Source organism: Hylaeus volcanicus, chromosome 8, assembly GCF_026283585.1.
Source record: "Hylaeus volcanicus isolate JK05 chromosome 8, UHH_iyHylVolc1.0_haploid, whole genome shotgun sequence".
Taxonomy (NCBI): Eukaryota; Metazoa; Arthropoda; class Insecta; order Hymenoptera; family Colletidae; genus Hylaeus; species Hylaeus volcanicus.
In genome coordinates this window covers 1005867-1026982 of record NC_071983.1, presented here as the reverse complement: position 1 = coordinate 1026982, position 21116 = coordinate 1005867, and the positions used below count along the sequence as shown (strand labels likewise).

The 21116-nt window shown below is 29.9% G+C and overlaps 4 protein-coding genes across 8 annotated transcripts in view; 2 read left to right on the top strand and 2 right to left on the bottom strand.

Moving 5' to 3' along the window:
* The window catches only part of LOC128880725 (protein PF3D7_1417600-like), a 5421-nt gene extending 2504 nt beyond the window's left edge, over positions 1-2917 (bottom strand). The window contains exons 1-4 of the mRNA XM_054131090.1: positions 2795-2917; positions 2418-2460; positions 1796-1926; positions 1-1702 (exon numbers count right to left, since the gene is read on the bottom strand). The exon at positions 1-1702 is cut by the window's left edge and continues 1409 nt beyond it. Of these exons, the coding sequence (XP_053987065.1) occupies positions 1-1702; positions 1796-1926; positions 2418-2460; positions 2795-2796 (1878 nt within the window). The 5' untranslated portion in view covers positions 2797-2917. The remainder of the gene's footprint in view (positions 1703-1795; positions 1927-2417; positions 2461-2794) is intronic.
* A 1055-nt stretch (positions 2918-3972) lies between these two features.
* LOC128881660 (cullin-1) lies at positions 3973-11655 on the top strand. Of its 3 annotated transcripts, none has more exons than XM_054132947.1 (15): positions 3973-4884; positions 5036-5127; positions 5624-5844; positions 5928-6090; positions 6177-6395; positions 6492-6731; positions 6807-7100; positions 7187-7450; positions 7544-7723; positions 7867-8016; positions 8095-8213; positions 8297-8417; positions 8486-8589; positions 8660-8879; positions 9069-11655. In XM_054132947.1, exons 3-15 carry the CDS (start codon positions 5681-5683, stop codon positions 9147-9149), a joined length of 2319 nt encoding a protein of 772 aa, XP_053988922.1. In that variant the 5' UTR covers positions 3973-4884; positions 5036-5127; positions 5624-5680; the 3' UTR covers positions 9150-11655. The 3 variants fall into 3 exon arrangements, with proteins under 3 accessions (XP_053988922.1, XP_053988921.1, XP_053988920.1); XM_054132946.1 differs by having other exon boundaries at positions 5023-5127; XM_054132945.1 differs by lacking the exon at positions 5036-5127.
* On the bottom strand, positions 10147-13153 carry LOC128881665 (uncharacterized). The gene is made up of 6 exons (XM_054132954.1): positions 12723-13153; positions 12468-12612; positions 12230-12394; positions 12027-12161; positions 11809-11943; positions 10147-11741 (listed from the first exon to the last, which is right to left on the bottom strand). Exons 1-6 carry the CDS (start codon positions 12998-13000, stop codon positions 11658-11660), a joined length of 942 nt encoding a protein of 313 aa, XP_053988929.1. The 5' UTR covers positions 13001-13153; the 3' UTR covers positions 10147-11657.
* LOC128881661 (sperm-associated antigen 6-like) lies at positions 12601-20932 on the top strand. Of its 3 annotated transcripts, none has more exons than XM_054132948.1 (11): positions 12601-12703; positions 13158-13334; positions 13531-13793; positions 13930-14140; positions 14207-14385; positions 14452-14625; positions 14683-14835; positions 14894-15043; positions 15112-15270; positions 19701-19846; positions 20770-20932. In XM_054132948.1, exons 2-11 carry the CDS (start codon positions 13310-13312, stop codon positions 20915-20917), a joined length of 1608 nt encoding a protein of 535 aa, XP_053988923.1. In that variant the 5' UTR covers positions 12601-12703; positions 13158-13309; the 3' UTR covers positions 20918-20932. The 3 variants fall into 3 exon arrangements, with proteins under 3 accessions (XP_053988923.1, XP_053988924.1, XP_053988925.1); XM_054132949.1 differs by lacking the exon at positions 12601-12703 and adding an exon at positions 12992-13076; XM_054132950.1 differs by lacking the exons at positions 12601-12703; positions 14452-14625 and having other exon boundaries at positions 13166-13334.
* The last annotated feature ends 184 nt before the right edge of the window (positions 20933-21116 follow it).

Sequence of the window (21116 nt, the reverse complement as noted above, 5' to 3'; positions counted from 1 at the left end):
CATAGACATGTTTGGAAATAATACAGTTTTACTAGACTCTTGTTTATTTAAATTTGTTTCACAATCTACCATTTTATTAAGAAGAGTTTTATCTTCATATATTTTAGATGATACTAATTGTCTTTGGTCAGAACAACCCACAACAGAATTGTTTGTTCGTAGATTATTCTGTAATAATGGTCCTGCTTCTGTAATTTCCATAGACATGTTTGGAAATAACACAGTTCTACCAGACTCGTGTTTATTTAACTTTGTTTCACCATTGACCATTTCTTTCTCACAAACGTCTGCCAAACTTACTGGTAACACTACAGCTGTGGTTGTCACTGATTTATTATGAAAAATCTTGGTTTTGTCTGATAAAGAATTTGTATGATCATTTTCAGAATTATTTAATATTGAATTATGAGAATTCCAATGCATATAAGGAGTATTGCATACAGAATCATCATTGTTTAAATTACTTGAAGGTACTTGAAGTACTGGTGTTAAAGCTGTAGTAAATTCCATCTCCTCATCAATACATAGAGTATTGTCAATATTTGCTTTATCAGGATTTATATTATATCCTAATTTTTCAAAATTATGTGTAGTTCCAGAATGTATGTTAATTGGCACTGCTTTAGTTATTTCCATAGTCTTTTCACTTGTGCACATAATATCATGTTTATATTGTGGTACTTGAGATGTTTCATTCTTACACATCATATTTATATCAGTAATTGGTGATACAGGTTTAATCATTTCTATGGATGTATCATGAAAAATGGTAATTCCCTTATCATTATTATATGATACTGAATTTGGATCACAATCTACTCTGTGCAGAGTTGATACTGCTGCAGTCATTTCCATTGAAACATTATCAAAGTCTTTAGCAACTAATTCTCCATTATGAAAATTATCAATGGGATCAAAGACATGATCTACTGCTTTCTCTACTTTTGTATTGCCTTTTTTAGTGTTTTGCCCTTGAAAAACATTATTTGTACTTTGAGAAATACTTCTACAAATATTCATTGATGTTGGAACAGCTTTTGTTAATTCCATAGAGGTACTCTTAAGTGTATCTTCTAATTTATTATTCTGAATATGATTTGTATCAATGTGTAAAGTATTACAAACAGTTTCACTGAGGGTTGTATGTGTATTCTGAACAGATGTAACATTCATGTCATTACAATTGACATTATTTATATTTGACTGCTGAGAATTTAAAACTTTATTAGATGTGGTTCTATCTGGTTCTTCATATACTGTAATATTTTTATGTATATGGGTATTACTATTCACTTGTACATTGGTTCCAAACATAGATTCATTTTTCTGTTTCACTGTACTATGAAATACGATTGAAGATGGACTTAATAAAATTTCTTCCTGAATTGATAACGTGTGAGGACATTCTGTGTTATCAACTGTATTTGTAAAGTTCATGTCATGATCTTCTACATTCAGATCATTCTGAATTATTTCATTGGATACAAATTGCATGTTACTAACTTGGGTACTATATGTATCAACATTTTCAGAATTAATATAAACAATTTCATTGTGAAATTCAGTAGTTAGAATATTTTCTTTAAATACACTCTGAACATCACCACTTCCTTCATTAGATGATGTTTTAAGACTGCTCACATCATGTTCCTCATATGTATTATCCCATACAGTTCCTTGTTCCACAGAATTACAAAACTCTCTACAGAATGAATATCATACTATAAATTGTTTATTTAACTGCATGTCAGAAACTCACAAAAAATAATTCACAGATAAGGAAGAAGCAACTCACTTGACATGCTTTTTCTCTGCAAAACTTACACGCCTTTTAATCTTTGTTGTAGTTGCAGGACTATTATCACTGGATGAATTATTAAAATTTAAACTCTGCAATGGTAGTCGTGGTTTAGGTGGCTTAAGAATCTACATACATTATAAAAGCAATAACAATATTAGTTTTGAAGTTTTAAAAGTGTTTAAGTTTCAACACATTCAATTAAAAGATTCTTTTGATCTTTAAACCAGTATTAAACTGCAGTTCAGCCACAGTGTATTTTTAACAAATACATTTATTGTAAGTTCTAGACCAAAAGTTAATCTGAATTGATATTATACCCATGTAATCATAATGCAATATACATAAAGCAAACATTTTAAATAATATACTGTTACTGTTTAGAAAGTATATCAATAAATTCTTAACGAATTTAACATGGAAAATTAATAAATGTTTATTTCTTTGACATATATTAAGAGTGTATTAAATTAAAATAAAATATTCACATTAAACAAAAGTAGACCTTTAATGAGCGTTATTTTCGTATTATCTGTACCAAAACTGTTCCGTCAGCAAAAGATTAATGTTAATGTCAACAAATGTTAAGCACATATCTATTCAATATTTGTTTACTTACAGAAGACCGTCGTGAACTGCTTCTAGTAGATCTGGAGGGAATCCTATAAAATATGGAACAAAATACTTAAATTAGAAAAAAACGTCTAAAGAAGTATTCTTATTTACAAGATCCAAATAAGATTCAGAGTAAATATTTAATCTAGTAGTAGATGTCGAAAATATGCGAATCATTAAAATTTGTACACTAGATAATATACATATATTATAAATAATTGAAAAATACAAATATCGTTCAAGGTTAAACATTCAACGATTCCCAATTATATTCCTGATACTTAACGATATTCATCACTGAAAACATATGATCTAAATCAAAGCTACATAAACAAGCGTTACCATGGAGTAAAAGGAGAAAATAAACGAAAGAATACTTACATTTCATTATATCTAAACTTGGTACAATACAATGCAATTCAAATTTTATCGAAATTGGAAGGCGTTATTTCATGGATGGAGCAGGGGGGCCAAGCGTAGATGCGGGGAAGTGGAACTGTCTAACAGATTATGTTACACGCAATTGCGCACATGAACACGTAAAAAGTACTAGTCGACAACCAATGGAAATCATGAAGACGTGAGCCAATCATAGCAACAAAAGTCATGCGTTCTGTTATCATCAAAGCAAGATTGTAGTGTTATAAAACAAAGAATCGTATTAATTATACATTTATGAAAAATAAAGAATAGTTAATTAAAAGATATCAGTGGCGCTATCTTACTGTACAGGTTGGAACTATTTTCACTACAAACTTGGGCCTCTTCCCACCGATGACGCCACTAACCGAGTCGATACTTGTGGCAGCATTGAATAATTATTTATAAAAATGATACATTTGACATATTAACTAATATATTGTAGTGCTATAAAGCAAAAAAGTTTCTCAATATTTGTTCAATTATCATTCTTTAAAATTAACATTGCGAATAATCAAGTGCCCCGCGTACTGATGCTTCTACGTTCAGATTAGAGACCTTGTTCAGGTCATAAACGTATAGTTTATGGTTTAGATATGATATAGCTACAACTTTGACTATAGTAAAAGGGGGCACTATTGGAGCCATCTAAACATGAACATGATGTTTCTATACAAGTTTCGCCTCTGAAAAAGTATTCTGTGGCGGAGATCAGTTTTAAGCAAGGATATTTTTGTGTTGAGGATAAACTGAACGTTTTGCACGTGCCCTTCTCAGAGTTTTAAAAACAATTTTATGAAAATGGCGATGAGTCCAAGCACAAAACAGAAAATTGCAATTGTTTTAGATGTGACCAAGGTTATATTTCACTGGGGATTCATTCCTGCGGTATTATTTTTAGGTTAGATTCACCTTCTTTGATAATTATAAACACAATTGTATTTATTTGGCTTCATAACGAGGGCAAAGAATGAAATAACTGTTTACAAATAATTTAATTTATAGGCTTTAGAAAAGGTGCTGATCCAGGAATGCCTCCATTATCGATTGTAAAGTAAGGTTTATCAAGTATATTCTTACATAAAAGTTTAAGTTAACTTATATTAAAAACAAAATTTTATATTTCAGCTTACTGTGGCAATAAATGCATCTGTTTCAATACTGTTCCATTTTATTTTCTACAATGATATTCCTATTGTTCAGACAACACATGTTTCCTCATTCTTGTTAAGTTTAATATATTTTTACTTGAGCAGTTGTAGTAATTAAAATTATTAGTAAGAAAATGTTACCCGAATATTGAATTAAATAAAATACAAATTTCTAGTTATACATCAATCTATATGTTATATTTATACATATTTCCTATAAAACTTCAGGCAAAAATTATACAAGATATGTAAAATAAAATGCAAAGTCGTTGCTAAAAATAGATATTTAAATCGTAGAAGAGATATTTACTAAAAATTGATATTTTACACAATGAAAAAAACATGATTAACAGTTGTTTAAATTTTCGTCCATCTATTTCACAATCAGTGTATCCACACCTCAAAAGAAAAAGTGCTGAGTTTTATCAGATTTTCATTGTCACTTTGTGGAATCGTAACATCAGATTTGTTCCTTTACCGTAAACATTTGTGGTCAATTTGTCAATTGTAAAATAAGAATACTGCGATAAAGACGTTAGGAAAATAAAAGTCGTTTGTGTAAAATCGAGCGGGAAGAGAAATAGCCAAAAGGAATGGCTCGCGAAACCGTTGACGCGTTGTTTCGTTGGTAACAGTGGCACCTAACCTGTCAGAAGTAAAGCAGCAGATCGCAACCGTGATCAGTTTTAGGCACGTAACGCAAAAACGTTTTAGGTTCGCGGATCTGCTGTGTTCCGTCACCGCGAAAAGTATACAAGTAATAAGTGGAGGGACAGTGAAAATTTCTCATCGATGTGTATGTAGAGGAAAGTTAGCGGTGATCGTTAAAGGTGGCCACCACATTTTCATAAGAACTCCCTTGTCCAACCCTGCCTGTTATGCGGTGGTGAACGTCGACAGGTGAGTGTACGATTTCTGTCTCACGATCACGATACACTTCCCTCGTTCTGGCCCGATGAAAAAAAATTATATTCTCCCATGGCGACGGGCTACGGTGGTGTTACTCTGCCAATTGCTTTTCTTGTGGATGTCCAATAGTGACGGGTGGTAGTGTTGTAGCACGAAGATTTGTGATGTTCCGATGTTTCCTGACGAAAGATTCGAGCCGCTACTAACGATGCGCATCCTGATGTAACTACATCGGTATGGACCCTCCGATTACCGACTAAACCTTTCTGCACAAATGATTTTTTTTTCCACGGATATTTTCGTATCTAGTTGAACGTACGATCGCTCGCTTCTTAACATTCTCCGTACACACGCACGAAAAAACGTTTTACGCAGTTTTATTTATAGTTTTACAAAGCAGTTTTCAACAGCCTCGAGTATGTGCATAAGCAAGTAGTTGTGACATCAATATTGTGAAATTATCAATAACTGATTGGAATCATTGAATGTGATGTGTTTCAAGAGTAATTCCAGCTACTGATTTCCTTGTCTTTGTTTTACCTCTTTATTGTTATGTAGTTTATATGAAATGGAGTATCTTAAATAAAGTAATGTTATATGTTTATATAAATGAAAGTAAAACTATACCCATCATTGTTCGATGTTTGTTTTAATATCGCAATTCTATTGTATATAATTTTAATTTTGCACTGGATTAATTGTAACGGTTGCTTCTGTATCTTTTCTACAGAGTTTATCGTAGGAAGTAGTAACAGTGACGCTCACTCGACAAGCGTATTGAATTAGGATGTCAGGGTATAGAGCTAGTGGAGGAGCTGGGAGTCATCAAGGAGGCTACCCAGGTCTCAGACAAATAGATTTAGATCAAATCTGGGGAGACCTCCGTGAGGGTATCGAACAAGTTTATAACAGACAATGTATGTCTAAACCAAGATACATAGAATTATACACGTATCCTTTGTAATTATTAAAACAACCATCTAATAAGTGCCAATGATCTAATAATTTCCTTACTACATTATATAATCCATCAGTCATGTATATGATTATTGTACGAGTGTTCATCAACAAGTAAATAAAACATCGATTAAAAGCAAAAAAGGACAAATTTCTCAAGGAGGTGCACAGTTAGTTGGTTTGGAGTTATACAAACGTTTGCGTGAATTTCTTAGAAATTATCTCGTTAGTTTACTGGAGGTAATGATTATTTTACTAGTTATTAGTATTTAGTGATTTTGAATAAAAAAATGATTTGTATAATAATCTGAGCACCTTTGATACAGCATGGAGTGGACTTGATGGATGAAGATGTATTACAGTTCTATACAAGGCAGTGGGAAGAGTATCAGTTTAGTAGTAAAGTTTTACATGGTGTATGTGCGTATCTAAACCGTCACTGGGTACGTAGGGAATGCGAGGAGGGGCGTAAACAAATTTATGAAATTTATCAGTTAGCTTTGGTTACATGGAGAGAAAATTTGTTCAAGCATTTAAATAAACAAGTAAGTTATTTAACTTACCAAGTGAATAACTTGTATGGATTATATCTAAATATAAAGGAAAATAGAAAGTAAAATTAACATTCTAATATTCTTTAGGTTACTAATGCAGTCCTCAAATTAATTGAAAGAGAACGCAATGGGGAAACAATAAACACACGTTTAGTCAGTGGTGTAATTAATTGTTATGTAGAATTGGGTTTAAATGAAGAAGGACAAAATCTTATAGTCTATAAAGATTCTTTTGAAAATATCTTCCTTGAGGACACAGAAAGGTTTTATACTCGTGAAAGTTCAGAATTCCTCAGACAAAATCCAGTTACAGAGTATATGAAAAAGGTTTTCGAGCAAAAATTTTTTATAATTCTCTAATACTTCTTAAACAAATGGTTTACCATTACTATTTTACTACAGGTTGAGCAAAGGTTACTAGAAGAACGAAAACGAGTACAAGTTTACTTACATCAAACAACTTGTGAAAGATTAGCAAAAACATGTGAAAAAGTGTTAATTGAAAAACATTTAGACATATTTCATTCTGAATTTCAAAATCTTTTGAATGCTGACAAGAATGTAGATTTAGGACGAATGTATCAACTGGCAGCAAGAGTACCAAATGCTCTTGGAGAATTAAGAAGTCATTTAGAAAGTCACATAGCCAACCAAGGACTTGCAGCTATTGACAAATGCGGTGATGCTGCATCTAATGTATGTTTCACATTAATTTATTATTATAATTAATTATAATTAATAATTCTGTTGACATAATTTTTCTACTTATTTCTCCATTGTAGGATCCAAAGGTTTATGTGAATACAACTCTAGAGGTTCATAAAAAATACAATGCTTTAGTACTTGTTGCATTTAATAATGATAGTGGTTTTGTGGCAGCTCTTGATAAGGCTTGTGGAAGATTTATTAATAATAATTCGGTAACTAGAGTAGCAAATAGCAGCAGTAAGTCACCAGAATTACTAGCAAAATATTGTGATTTGCTGCTGAAAAAGAGTAGTAAAAATCCGGAAGAAGCAGAACTTGAAGACACGCTTAATCAAGTTGTGAGTAATAATCATGGATGAAGACAGTTTGTATTGAATAACGTTGTTATTATTACTTTTAACTATACCGATATTCCTGCTGTTTAATTGTAGATGGTAGTGTTTAAATATATTGAAGACAAAGATGTATTCCAAAAGTTTTATAGTAAAATGTTGGCAAAACGATTGGTACAACATATGTCAGCCAGTGATGACGCAGAGGCTTCCATGATCTCTAAATTGAAACAAGCTTGTGGTTTTGAATACACTTCAAAATTACAACGAATGTTCCAGGTACTGTATTATGCTATAAAATTATTATTTTTCTATTTTATTTCATAAAATGTATTGCTTTTTGTGTAGGCAACTATTTCCACACTAACTATGAATATCTCTCAAAATTATATAACATTATAATTGTAGCAGTCTGTCCACAGGATATTGGAGTGTCCAAGGACCTAAATGAGCAGTTCAAAAGACATTTGACAAATTCTGCAGAGCCATTGGATATAGATTTCAGTATACAAGTACTGTCTTCTGGCTCATGGCCGTTTCAGCAATCTTTTACTTTTTCATTACCAACAGAGGTAAATTTCATTTATAATACAAGATGTTTTAGTTTTAAATTTATTATAAATACCTAATGTCACATTTGTGCATTGCAGTTAGAACGATCTGTACATAGGTTTACTACTTTCTACAGTTCGCAACATAGTGGAAGGAAGTTGAATTGGTTATACAATATGTCTAAAGGAGAATTACATACAAATTGTTTCAAAAACAGGTAATAATATATCTAAAGAATAAATTTAATACTTTAAAGAGTTTCTTAATATTCAAAAGTGAGTTCCTATAATCTGATTTTAGATACACATTACAAGCATCCACTTTCCAAATGGCTATTTTATTACAATTCAATGGATCCACAGCATGGACAATACAGCAGTTACATGATGCTACTAACATAAAAATGGATTTTTTGTTTCAGGTAACGTATTAGCATTAAAAATAATCACGGAGAAACCTAAACTATACAAAATATTTTTAATGTTGTAGGTTATTCAAATACTTTTGAAAGCTAAGCTGTTGACAGCAGCTACAGATGACGAAACTGAATTAACACCACTGACAACAGTGGAACTTTTCGCGGGATATAAAAAGTATGTTTAATTAGTTTCGTGATATATTTATTTTGTCCAGAGTTATATTGGTATATCATTTTTATAACAGCAAAAAGCTAAGGGTTAATATTAATATACCAATGAAAACGGAATTGAAGGTCGAACAAGAAACGACACATAAACATATAGAAGAAGATAGAAAACTTTTGATTCAGGCAGCAATTGTTAGAATTATGAAAATGAGAAAAGTATTAAAGCACCAGCAACTGGTAGCTGAAGTATTGAATCAATTAAGCGCTAGGTTTAAACCAAGAGTTCACGTTATTAAGGTAAGTATGAACAACAAATTTCTTTTTATTTATATTTTCAAGATCATATCGGTACGATAAAAATTGAAATAACCGTGTAAATTTGTTTACTACTGATAAATTTCTATGATAACAATTAATTAGTTTCAAATGACTAAACAAAATTGTAAAAGAATTTTATCATAACATAAGATGCTTCTGCTTTTTCAGAAATGTATAGATATTTTAATTGAGAAAGAATATCTGGAGCGCACAGAGGGTCAAAAGGATACTTATAGCTACCTGGCATGATCAAGTTGATGTAGGACAATGATACAGCAGCAACCATATACGCGAAAGAAAGATGATTCTCCACTCTCATTGCTACATACTGTCACAATATTTATTTAAGTCTCATATTTTGAATCTCGTATGTTTTCCTTGTACATGGATGCCTTTGTACCATGTTGTCCCTCTGGTCGCATTTAGAGTCTGATTTTTATAGTATGTTAATAAAATCATTTCATAGCCAAAATGCTAGGTGTGTTACTGTCTGTGTCGTTTTTGACATAAGTTGAAGGATAAATTTTTTACAATGCAGTATGATATTATAACAAAATAATGAAATGAATTTTATTTTTAAATTAACATTAAAAATTATATTCTTGAAATCATCAAACTCTATAGTGAAACGAGACAAAAATAAGAGACTAATCGTGACAAAAGTAACATGAGTAAACATATTCTGTGAATAAAGTACTATTTAAAAAAAGTTCAGGGTACGCCATAAGTCATATTAACCAATACTAATGAAAAACTGTCTTTTCTGATCATGTAATATAAAAATGAAATACAGTTTCAGCTATTTGTATTATAGAATACGAAACACATTTTAAATTCGAGTAAGCACATAGATAGTAATACATTTTAGCAATCGTGAAGTTCGGTTAGTGATCATATGTATAAGGAATAAAATTTTATACCAGTGAATAAACGAATCTGCTCTAATAATGTAAAAATTGAGTTGTTCTTTCGGTTAGAGCAGTCTCAATTTAAAGTTAATTTTTCTAATAACTGGAAGAACTTGAAAAAGAACATATAATTATTGTTTTTATAGAATAATAACTTCTTATAAGAATAATAACTGAACAATTTGTGACTCTTTATGTCGAAATTGTAAAGAGTTATTTAAAAAATATGTATTGTATACATTGTAACTAAAGCTTAGAAAGCTTGTTTCTGCTATTAAGTGAAAAGAACGTTTAAAGAATGATACTAATGAATTTTTTCTTTGTTAATGGTAGATGTGTTACATTTTTGAAACATTATTCGAATGGTTTCTTCAAAGTTTTATCTTTTAGTAATTAAAACACATTAGATGTTCACAGTGCAATATAAAACTAAACGGAAATTTGTGGTATAGTATGATTTTGAATGCAGGTACAAGCAGTGGCTGAAATTTGACATAAGTAACAGAATAATAATTGTTAATGCATCGATGCCACTAATATTAAGAACAATATAGTAAATCACAGTATATACGTGTATGTAACTCTAATGCTTGCAAATGTTATCACCATTTTGGTGTTGAGTAATGGAACTCAACGTGTAAAAAGGCTGAGATGCAAGTATCTCGAACTGAAAGTTATTGTAATTATAAACAAAAAGCGAAAAATGAAAAAAAGTATATTAAAACTTCTTTGAGGGTGAGTAACATCTTGATATTTAATTACAAAAGGAAACTATTAAATTAATGTATTTTAATATATAAAACGTACTACGAATTCGATTGATGAAGTATTAAAGTAAAATTGTCCAAACTAGGTTGTGCAGGATGTGTTAAGCTGGAGATGTGAGCATGTATATCACTTTTTTAATATTTTACATCCTTTAATTAACTCCATATGAAAATTTCTAGATTCGATTATTCCTGTAGGTTTAGGAAACGTACAACGGTACATTGTTTAAGCTAGAGCATACCGAATTTTCTACTGCCGGGATTGAATTTTCTAAAATCCATGTATCGTGCAATGGAGAATAACATCGATGTTTTCTGAAATGTTTGAACGCTTAAACTTTCACTGTGTGTGCCACATTAACGTCTTATGTTCGAATAAAATCAAAACGATCATCTTACAGGCGCTAACTGTGGAACGTATTAGTAATTTGAATTTTTGTATATACAGCTGGGATTCATTGTTGTCAATTTTTATTTCCCATGCACAAAATAGGACTTATGTGTAAATAAGTTGAGCAAGTCATTTAATGTTGTTTGAAATAAAAACATTCAATTCATTATAGTTACAATGGAAATCAGTCATACGGCTCATTGCAAATTTTGTACTGGATTCTTTTAAAATAAAATGCAAAATAAAAATAAGATTTCATTCGAATGCATGATTTCCACAGTAACCATAAAGACACCTTTTATATTTCGTTTTAAAACCTCTATTACAGATCCTATTAATTATTCAAGTACTATCACTATTTTGTATAGCGCAATCGAATAATTGCTACGATTATGCCGTAATTTAAAAGTATATTTATTTTCAATAAGAAAATGTTACAAGTGACTTATAACATTAAAATTATAGCATAAAGCTTTGAGTTAAAAATCAGATTTCTTAGTTTCATTACATTCTGACAAGTAATATATGATGTAAGGACACATAAAACACATTTTCTGTGAAGAGTATTGTTAAGAAACACATGTTGTAAAATAAAATTGTATAAAACTTGTGGCTATGAAATGGAGTTATTCCATCTTTCACAGTGTATAAATTGTAGCAGTCATTCAATAAATGTTTTATATACAATTTATCATAAGCACTCTGGTTTTTGATCCAATAATCTCGAAAAATCTTCTTGGGTAAATTTCAATTGTCCAATTCCAATTAAGCATGCCTATGGAAATACACAAATGAAACTACTTGTTTACAATTTATGTAAAATAATTAAAATTGATACATACATTTTGCTTCTTTAAGTTATCTATAATCAACATTTGTTTTTTAAATACATGTGCAAATTCTGAAAGCTGTTTTCCTAGATTATTAACTGTCAACTTTTTATCATCCTGCAAGTTTCTAATTTGATTTCTTAATTCCTAAATACAAGTTAAACTGGTTAAAAAAAACTCGTATATAGTGATTTTATAATTTATATTAAATATAATTTTTTATTGTGTACCTTTTCTTCTATTTGAAAACATTTAAGTGAATTTCTGAGTTTATCATTACTTTCTAAAGACCTATTCAATCTCATACTGTAATTGTCAGACTGCTGTTTCAATGCTTTTACTTGTTTTTGAAGTTTATCTAAGTCCTGTTAAGAATCCATCTCATAAATGTATAAAACATTACATATAATTATTTTTATTTATGGATTTATACCTTTTTTATAACTGAATTTTCAGTATTCATTGCTTGAGATTGAGACTGCAATTCCTTATTAGTATTTTCTAATTTTGTAATTGTATTTTTCAGAGATTCTATTTCATTGTGTGATTTGAATTCAATTTTTTTTTGTTCAGACTGCAAATCTATGCATACATTGCACTGCAATATAATACACATTACTAAACAATTAATCAAATAATTTGTTTTTGAGCCTACACAAAATATTAACTACCTTCTTTCTGTATTCAGCCTGTAATGTTTGTAGTTCAGTTTGCAATATATCTATTTTACCTTTAAATAAATTAATCATGGTTTTATTTGCCAAGTTTCCTTTCTTAGAAATTTCATCTCCATAATCCTTTTGTATTTCTATTTTTCTATCAAATACAAATAGTTATTAATTTGAATTGCATTTTAATTGATTAAAAAATTAACATAATGCTGAAACTTTAATATCAACAAACGAGTGTATGTTACGTTTACTTACGATTTTAAAGGCGAAGTTTGGTCGAAAATATATGGCAAAGATGCATTTCGCTTAACGGAAACCTGCGAATCGACATCTGTCGTTATTGTATTTTTCGAAAACTCAGTTATTTCTCTTTCGAAATTTGTATATCGTGTTTTAGAATTAGAAGTTGAGTATTCATTATTATAAGTGTTTATAACATGATCTACGTTTTTTATCAAATCATGTGCTTTCTGCTTGAGTTCTTTATTTAATTGACGAAACTCTTTTTCCTTAATTAATAAGTCTTCAGTCATTTTTCAATGTAGAAGATATATTATTTAGTTGTTTTTCTAGATATGAATACCAGCTACGATAAAATTCGATCTTTTCGTAATATTTCTCTATTCCATTCGAATATTCATGCTGTCTCAATATTCTACTCGATCAAAACACCTGTTTATTTGTTTATAGAGTCGCTGTACGACATCATGCGCGAAGGGCGGCACTTTTTCGTTTTCAAACATACGATAGTTTGTGCTAGTTGGTGCTAGTAATCGTTATAAAGAAGCATAAGAAGTGTCAATATCGTAGCAAAAATATAAAAAATTTATTAATAGGCGAAAATGACAGCACGTTCAATTCTACAAGGTGCACTTCTTAATATTATTACAAATGATCTAGGAAATTTGGCAGTTGTTTACATCGACAGTTCGTGTATAATAGTATTATAATTTCGGCTGCAAAAACCATTGTCATTTTTGTGCATGGGTTGCAAAATATCTTTCCTACCGAATGATATGTAGGTTTGTTAATATTAATATTATTAATCATTGTACCTTTGTAGTTTTTGATCAGTATCAGAAGGCTCGTTTATTGTTTGTTCAATCCGTTGCGGATTTCGCTTCGAGACCAAACAATATAGAATGTTTAGAAGCTGCTGGAGCTTTGGATCTCTTACATCCTTTATTAACAGATTTTGTGCCATCTATTCAACACATGGCAGCTATTGCATTAGGGAAAATTGCAAGTAATGATCATAGACTGGCACAAGCTATCATAAGAAAGGATATTTTGCCTCACTTATTGCAGAATATTGATAAACAAAATGTATGAATATAAGCATTTTAATTTTAGAAAGATATGTTCTTTTTTTTCATGAAAATAAGATGTATTCTGTAATACAAATTACCTGGAAGAATACAGTAGGATTAATTGTTAAAACATTTAAGAACATTTTTTATAGAAATTTTATAAGAAAGCAGCATTGTTTGTTATTCGTGCAATAGCTAAGCATTCCTCTGAATTAGCATCCATAGTGATTCAAAACAATGGATTAGATTTTGTTATACATAGCTTAGAAGATTTCGATGCTATTGTTAAAGAAGCTGCTGCTTGGGCATTAGGATATATTGCAAGACATAACAAAACTTTAGCTCAAACTAGTGTTGATGCAGGTACACATACCAATATATTATTTATTCTTGTATTAGATATTTATACATTGATTATATTATTTATAGGTGCAGTGCCCCTTTTGGTTCTGTGTTTACAAGAACCTGAACTGTATGTGAAACAAATTGCTGCATCTGCTCTTTGTGACATAAGCAAACATGATAAAGATCTTGCTGAAGTTGTTGTTGATGCAGGTGCAGTTCCTTTTCTTGCAAAAGCAGTGTCTAACCCTGATACCAAGTTAAAGGTGAAATAGGCTATCATACCATATGATTTTGTAATAGAATATTCTAGTTTTTAATAATATGTGTAGCGTCAAGCCCTTTCTGCACTGACCAGTATAGCAAAACACTCTGTAAACCTGGCAGAATCTGTTATCGAAACTGAGATTTTTCCTGATGTTCTTGTACATATGGCACATCCTGATGAATGTGTTGTTAAAGCTGCAGCAACACTAACCAGAGAAATTTGCAAGCATACATTAGAAGTACAAGTATTAAGGCACCAATCTATTCATAACATACTAATTATATTTTTCTTTCAGATGGCTCAACTCATTGTAAATATTGGTGGTATTGGTGCACTTGTGGAATTAATTGATACATCGAAACAAACAGTCAGATTACCAGCAATAATGGCAATTGGTTATATTGCTGGACACTCGGATCAGTTAGCCATTGCAGTTATAGGATCTAAAGTATAACATTATAATATTTCTGTTATTAAAATATTATAAACAAATATGTCTCTTGTAGGGAGTTATCCATTTATCTGCTGTATTACACGAAGAACAGAATGACCGTATGCTTGCTGTTACTGTGTGGGCAATTGGTCAAATTGGAAAACATACACCAGAACATGCAAAAGCAGTTGCAGTTGCAAACATTCTTCCAAAGTTATTAGAAGTATGTACAAATTATAGTTAGAGAATATTATTTATAATATATATTAACAGTATTCATTTAATTTTCAGCTTTATAATGATGCAAATAGTTCAGAGGATCTCAAATCAAAATGTAATACAACACTGAAGCAAATATTACAGAGATGCATGTATATTGAAGCCTTAGAACCCTTACTACATGATTCTCCACCTAACATATTGAAATACGTACTTGGACAGTTTAGTAAGGTAAGATGAATAAGAGATAGATGAATACTTTTAACTTGTATATAATTCTTTACTTTATACATATTTGTTACAAGTTGTACTTAGAGCTTACAAACTAGAAAACATATCATTACAATAAATGAAGTAGTGGTTGTGTTATGAATTGTAATTAAAAATACCACATTTATGTTTTATTATTTATCCTATTATACATACATTAATAGGATAAATTATACAAATAAATAATATTAACAAATCTTTCTATATCGAATACAAAGTATTATATCATAAAGTTAACGTTTAGTGACCATTTTGTGTCTTAATACAGTAATATTTATATACATACACAAAACATGATCAAGCTACCTAATGTTGCTCTATTGAAAAATTGGTCAAGCAGCTTTATAAGGTGAATGGTTCTCTTCTCTCACATAAAAACTATTATACCACAGATAACATTCTATCAATTAGAATCCTAATTTTCTGATACTATTCTGGTACACAGTACAGCACAATGGTTCATTCAATACCTGTATAACTTATTCATACGATTTTTACTACTCACTTATCCTCCTTGTATGTATGTATGTATTTATGTAAAGACGGCACAAATTTTAATTTGGCTTCAATCAACATAAGTATCAAACATTAGGTATTTCTATTAAAAATTAATAATATTCCTCGATATGCTGTATGTCATTGTATTTGTTTGACAACTAGATAAGTAGAAAGTGAAAAAATCGATAATAGCGTAAAATAGTCTGTTACTTTTTTAATGTTTCTCTAATAATTATTATGGCACATTTAAAGTCCCAGAAAAGCACATTTCTCAGTCTTGCCACAGTAAATGGTTCGGCTAAAGTACAAGGACGATTGAATTATTAAATGCTTCTTGCTTAAAAATTTTAATTGAAATATGAAATATTTATACATACTTTTTACCAAGCTACTCCCTATTTGCATCTATTGTACCGTGATGTATTTTCTAATGGCAGTATTTGATATAAAGAGACCAGTTGTACACAAATTGTAGATGTAGATATTAAATAATTGTTGAGTTAGAAGTAAATATTAATCATTGATCAATAAAAATTTCAGTTTATGAAACTGTTGATCAATAAGGCATTGATTTGATATTTGCAGTAATACATTAATGTAATGTACAAATCTTAATATTATGTGCATTGAATCATATTTTTGATAAATATTAAGCTCGTGGTTTATAACTATCAATAAATGCAATTGCACCCCAGCAAAGCTAATCATTATTTCATATTCATTCAAACTGTACTGTTAGCTTTTATATAAATACAGATAAAGAAATGTATGAGATGCAATCGGCAGTAATAGTTACTTTCGCTCAATTAAAAATATTTTATAAACATTAGCAAAAGCTACTTTGATAAAAGTTAGAAATTATAAGATACATATTTAAAAAAGCAATCATCGATTTTTATTTGCAAAATTACGCCTGATGATTACTTTCATTGTAGTAAGAATTCGGCATATATAAATTGTAGTAAATGTGTTCATCTTAAAACTAATTCGACCAAATAAATCAACATAAAAAAACATATTAAAATAATTAAAACATTGTAGTTTACCAAAATTTTTGTTGCATAATAATTTCTAATCGTAAAGCAATTAAGGCATATAATCGGTTTAGACCATGCAATCTGTCCAAATTTTTCTGAAAAATGAAAAAGAAAACAAATTGTGTTATCAAAAAATTGAAAGCTGATCAATCATTTTTATAATGGTACTTAAGTAATTAATTTTTTAATGTTAAAACAAAACCTTAATAATATGTTTTTTTATTATGAAAGAAAAAACTGTTTAAGTAAAACAACATATAACATTATAAATAGTTTATCAATTAATATAAACCTTTTCATAATATCACTTAATTAGAAGATTTTGCTTTGTAAAAAGTAATATATATAATAATTTGTGCAGTTTGTGATTTTTAAATATCCACAAATGATACATGGTTTTCTATTGTACTACTATAAAAAAAAATATACATGTTTTTTATCAGTACATGTTACCAAAAGTCTGTGTGATAAGTTCGTTTTGTACACTTTCCATCGCGACATACGTAAGAGCATGTTAATAAGCACATATTTATGATCTACATCGTCATTATGACAAACAAATTTGAACATAATATATAACAGTTATGCGTAAATAAAAGATAAATATTTACCAAGGTGATGCATTATGTAAGATAAGTTACTTTTCAAGAGACATAATTAATAAGTACTGAATTCACAATGATTTTCTTCCAAAAATGAAATATAGTCGTTTTTTAAATCATTACAAAGCGATTAAGTTATTTATAATTTTCTTTTTACAAAGCAATACTAGTAATTATTTAATTATTATCAAAATAAAAACATGAATTTGGTCTACTACTCCACTCATGTAACAAAATCATTATTTTATTCATCATTGTCATCATTGGGTTTAATACTAGCATAATTGTTCATGTTTCTATTCACCCTCAGCATCTTGAGAAAACTGCCTAGAACAAGTATAGTCTTCCTATGTCTCCTGAAGATTCCAGCATAAAGTTCTTCGCGTACATCCCTTCTGTCACTCACATCAGAGTCAATACTTGATACAGAGACAACAGAAGGTTTGGCAGAGACCGGCTGATGATAGCTGTTGGTCTCTCCCGAATTTAAAATAACGCAATGTTGATTGTTTATCATGTCTATTATTAACTTTTCGCTTTTTTGGTTAAAGTCTTAGACTTTTTTTATACCCACGTTTTTCCGCAATTAACATCTATTCCACAATGATCAACCAAAAACTGTACTAAGCTTACTTCACATGTAGCCTGTGAAACTTCCGTGATTACACTGTGTGATTTAGCAACGAGTTTACTTCTTATAAGTTATCAATTTTTATGTAGCTGCTATCAGACATATTCACTAGAAATCTGACAGTCAGTATCATGCAATACACACTGTAATTAATCTTTTGTATACAATGATATCGTCTTTTACCACTTAATTCGTATATGTTTGAACTATAAGGCAGCTGTCTTGTCATGTTATCAAAGCCATGCGTATCACCAATGAATTTATTACTTTTAATTATAATATTTTAAGTTTTCTAGTCATTTTTAAGTTTTTTTCTTATCTCGTTCACTTTGTAAAATTATTATTTTAACTATTTTATTAAAATCGTTGTACTGAGAGTTTTGCTTGATACTTGTTTCGATATTTTTCCGTTTTTCTTAAATTATTATCTTTTTTAATAATTTATTTTAAAAAACGTTTCAAAAATTCTGAAACTTTTCTTCTTTAGTTTCTTTCAGACTATATTTAGATACGAAATTATACTTTGTAATAAAGCAGCCAGACAGCTTTAGATTAGCTCTGTAGGTAATATATTAGAAAAGTAGCGCCGAATCTTGTTTCCTTAGCGGCCGATATTTAACACCACATCCCACTGAAAAAAATGTAATAATTCATATTTTCAATGAGGATACAAGTCAATGCTACATACAAAAAACAAATGAAATTCGTTAAAAAAATAGATAAATTCCTAAGTATATCAACAGGTTCGCGACAAATTCGCTTTTCCACGCCTTTGCTCTGGAATTTTGTTTTCGGAAATGAGATATTTTTGGCGCCGATGAAAGACAGAAAAAATATACAGATCTGATTTTGGTTACATCGTATCGAGAGTATACGTTAATACGTATAATACATATGGTATCCTGTACATATGTATCCTGTGTGTATTCCATAAAAAAAACGTGATAGATTAAAAATTTTGTGATAAATTAAGTAAATGTATCGTAATACAGATGATATTAAATCATAAATACGTTTCAGATTTATAACTTCCGTATTTCATAAAAAATTCTATATTAACAAAGCATACAATAAAAAATATAAATTATAAAGATATTAACAATAAACATAAATTCAATTATGAATGAAAATTATTTATTCAGAAATGGTATTATTGCGTAGAACTCATCGATAGCGCGTTAAAAGCGATACGTAAAATGAAACGTAACAGATGCGTCTTATCGTGCAAAGAATATTTATGAAATTTCAACGATTTTGCAACAGATTTTAATATAGCGTTATACTATTTTTTCTTATCGGTAAAATTAAATATATGTAATTTCATGTATTGGAATAATCGACACGTACTTTTTGTTGCAAATTAAAACATCAAAGAAAGTAGGTTTACTTTAAACGAATTCACTCAAACAGTGTGCAGGTCAGGTTTCAGAAGCCTTATTCTTAGGTGCATTGCAACATGCAAACTGATTGCTAATAATGTTCCTGTACCACCTACTTATGTACATATATACACACCCACTGTACAACTCTCTCTTCCTCTCTCTTATTCTCTTTGAGAAGATTAAAGTATCATATAATGCAAAAATTTTGATTTCAGGTTTTGATAATGTTGTTTTTACACAGGTTTTGCCCAACGATGCCAGAGCAAGAAGGCTATTTGTAACATCGGGTGGTTTAAAAAAAGTCCAGGAAATCCAGGCAGATCCTGGTTCAACGCTTTTAGAATATATACAAATTATTAATTGCTGTTTTCCAGAAGAAATTGTCAGGTTGTTTTTAAATCCATACTTCTACCAAGCATTCTTTCAATTAATAATACTTCTAATGTTCAATTGCTATCTTATGTTATTCTTCAAACATAGATTGGCTATTAGAATTACTTTGATAATACATGAATAATTAATTTTTGTAATGTTTCTGGAGAAAATTAGACGATTCCTTTTAATATCATTTTATTTTTTTGATCGCTTCTTCCCATATTGTCTTCCATGGAATTACTTGACCTTATAACATTTGTGAAATTAAATGATATCTCAATATATGCTAAGAAGTATGTATATGTAATGATAATGGTAACAGTAGGTAATCATCAAAAACACTAGTTGCTTTTGACATAACCCTAGTAAAGATTTACTTACTGAAGGAATTTGGCAACACGGATTTTTGTCGATGAAAAAATCCAGTCTTCTTAGAGCTGTTTACACGAACAGTGAGTGCAAATAACTGCAGCTCCGTTGCTAGATCTCGTGTGTCTTAATTTAAATCGGGCAGGTAATATACGGCGTGACCGCCATGTTGTCACAGCTGATTGCATTGGAAAAATATAAATCCGGACTTTATTGGATCAATAATTTTACGCGCATCCGATGATTTCTGTGACTGTTGTACACGATAACCCTATGTATTTTTAATATGAAAGCCTCGATATAACCGTTACGTAATTTAAATTTGAAAAACTTTGTCTGCTTTTACTTCCACATTACATACCTTGTATCACCTCACCTGATACAACGTTATCGGTACGTAAGTGGATGATTATGTTCACCAGTTTCAATGACATACTTTTTACATGTTTAATCTAAAACGTAATCATTGATTTAAACTTTTCTCCCGATGCTTCTTATCTTAGTTACGTTTGGTAACGAGTTTTGATTTATCATTAAAAACTAATTAATACATTTTTCGTCGTTAGATATTATTCGCCTGGGTACCCGGATAGTCTTCTGGAAGCGGTTGAACAATATCAACCGAAATGTCCTTCCCTGTTCGCGATGGAAGAACATACGTTTTCTGATACCGATTCCAAGGATTCTCTCTCATCTCATCACGAACATGGTTAAAAGAAATATTTATAACAATTGTATCTCGATTTTCCATTACAATTATACATATATTATTCATTAAATTTTATTATTTATTTAGCAAATATTGCTGATTAAATCTTTCCATTGATGTTTTAATGATTTCGATATTTCGCAAGGTCACAATTTAGTTTGAATTTCTATGCTATAAGAAATAACCACGTTAATGTTTGAATCT

Bases quoted from the DNA above. Each gene is read 5' to 3' on its own strand.
- LOC128881660 (XM_054132945.1), top strand. From the start codon at position 5,681: ATGTCAGGGTATAGAGCTAGTGGAGGAGCTGGGAGTCATCAAGGAGGC. The intron at 7,451-7,543 runs GTGAGTAATAAT...GTTTAATTGTAG, and splicing joins AAGACACGCTTAATCAAGTT to ATGGTAGTGTTTAAATATAT. The intron at 8,017-8,094 runs GTAAATTTCATT...TGTGCATTGCAG, and splicing joins CTTTTTCATTACCAACAGAG to TTAGAACGATCTGTACATAG.
- LOC128881665 (XM_054132954.1), bottom strand. From the start codon at position 13,000: ATGACTGAAGACTTATTAATTAAGGAAAAAGAGTTTCGTCAATTAAAT. The intron at 12,395-12,467 runs GTAGTTAATATT...ATTATATTGCAG, and splicing joins AGGCTGAATACAGAAAGAAG to TGCAATGTATGCATAGATTT. The intron at 11,944-12,026 runs GTACACAATAAA...ACTTGTATTTAG, and splicing joins GTTTTCAAATAGAAGAAAAG to GAATTAAGAAATCAAATTAG.
- LOC128881661 (XM_054132948.1), top strand. From the start codon at position 13,310: ATGACAGCACGTTCAATTCTACAAG. The intron at 13,335-13,530 runs GTGCACTTCTTA...GTACCTTTGTAG, and splicing joins AGCACGTTCAATTCTACAAG to TTTTTGATCAGTATCAGAAG. The intron at 19,847-20,769 runs GTTGTTTTTAAA...TTTCGTCGTTAG, and splicing joins TTTCCAGAAGAAATTGTCAG to ATATTATTCGCCTGGGTACC.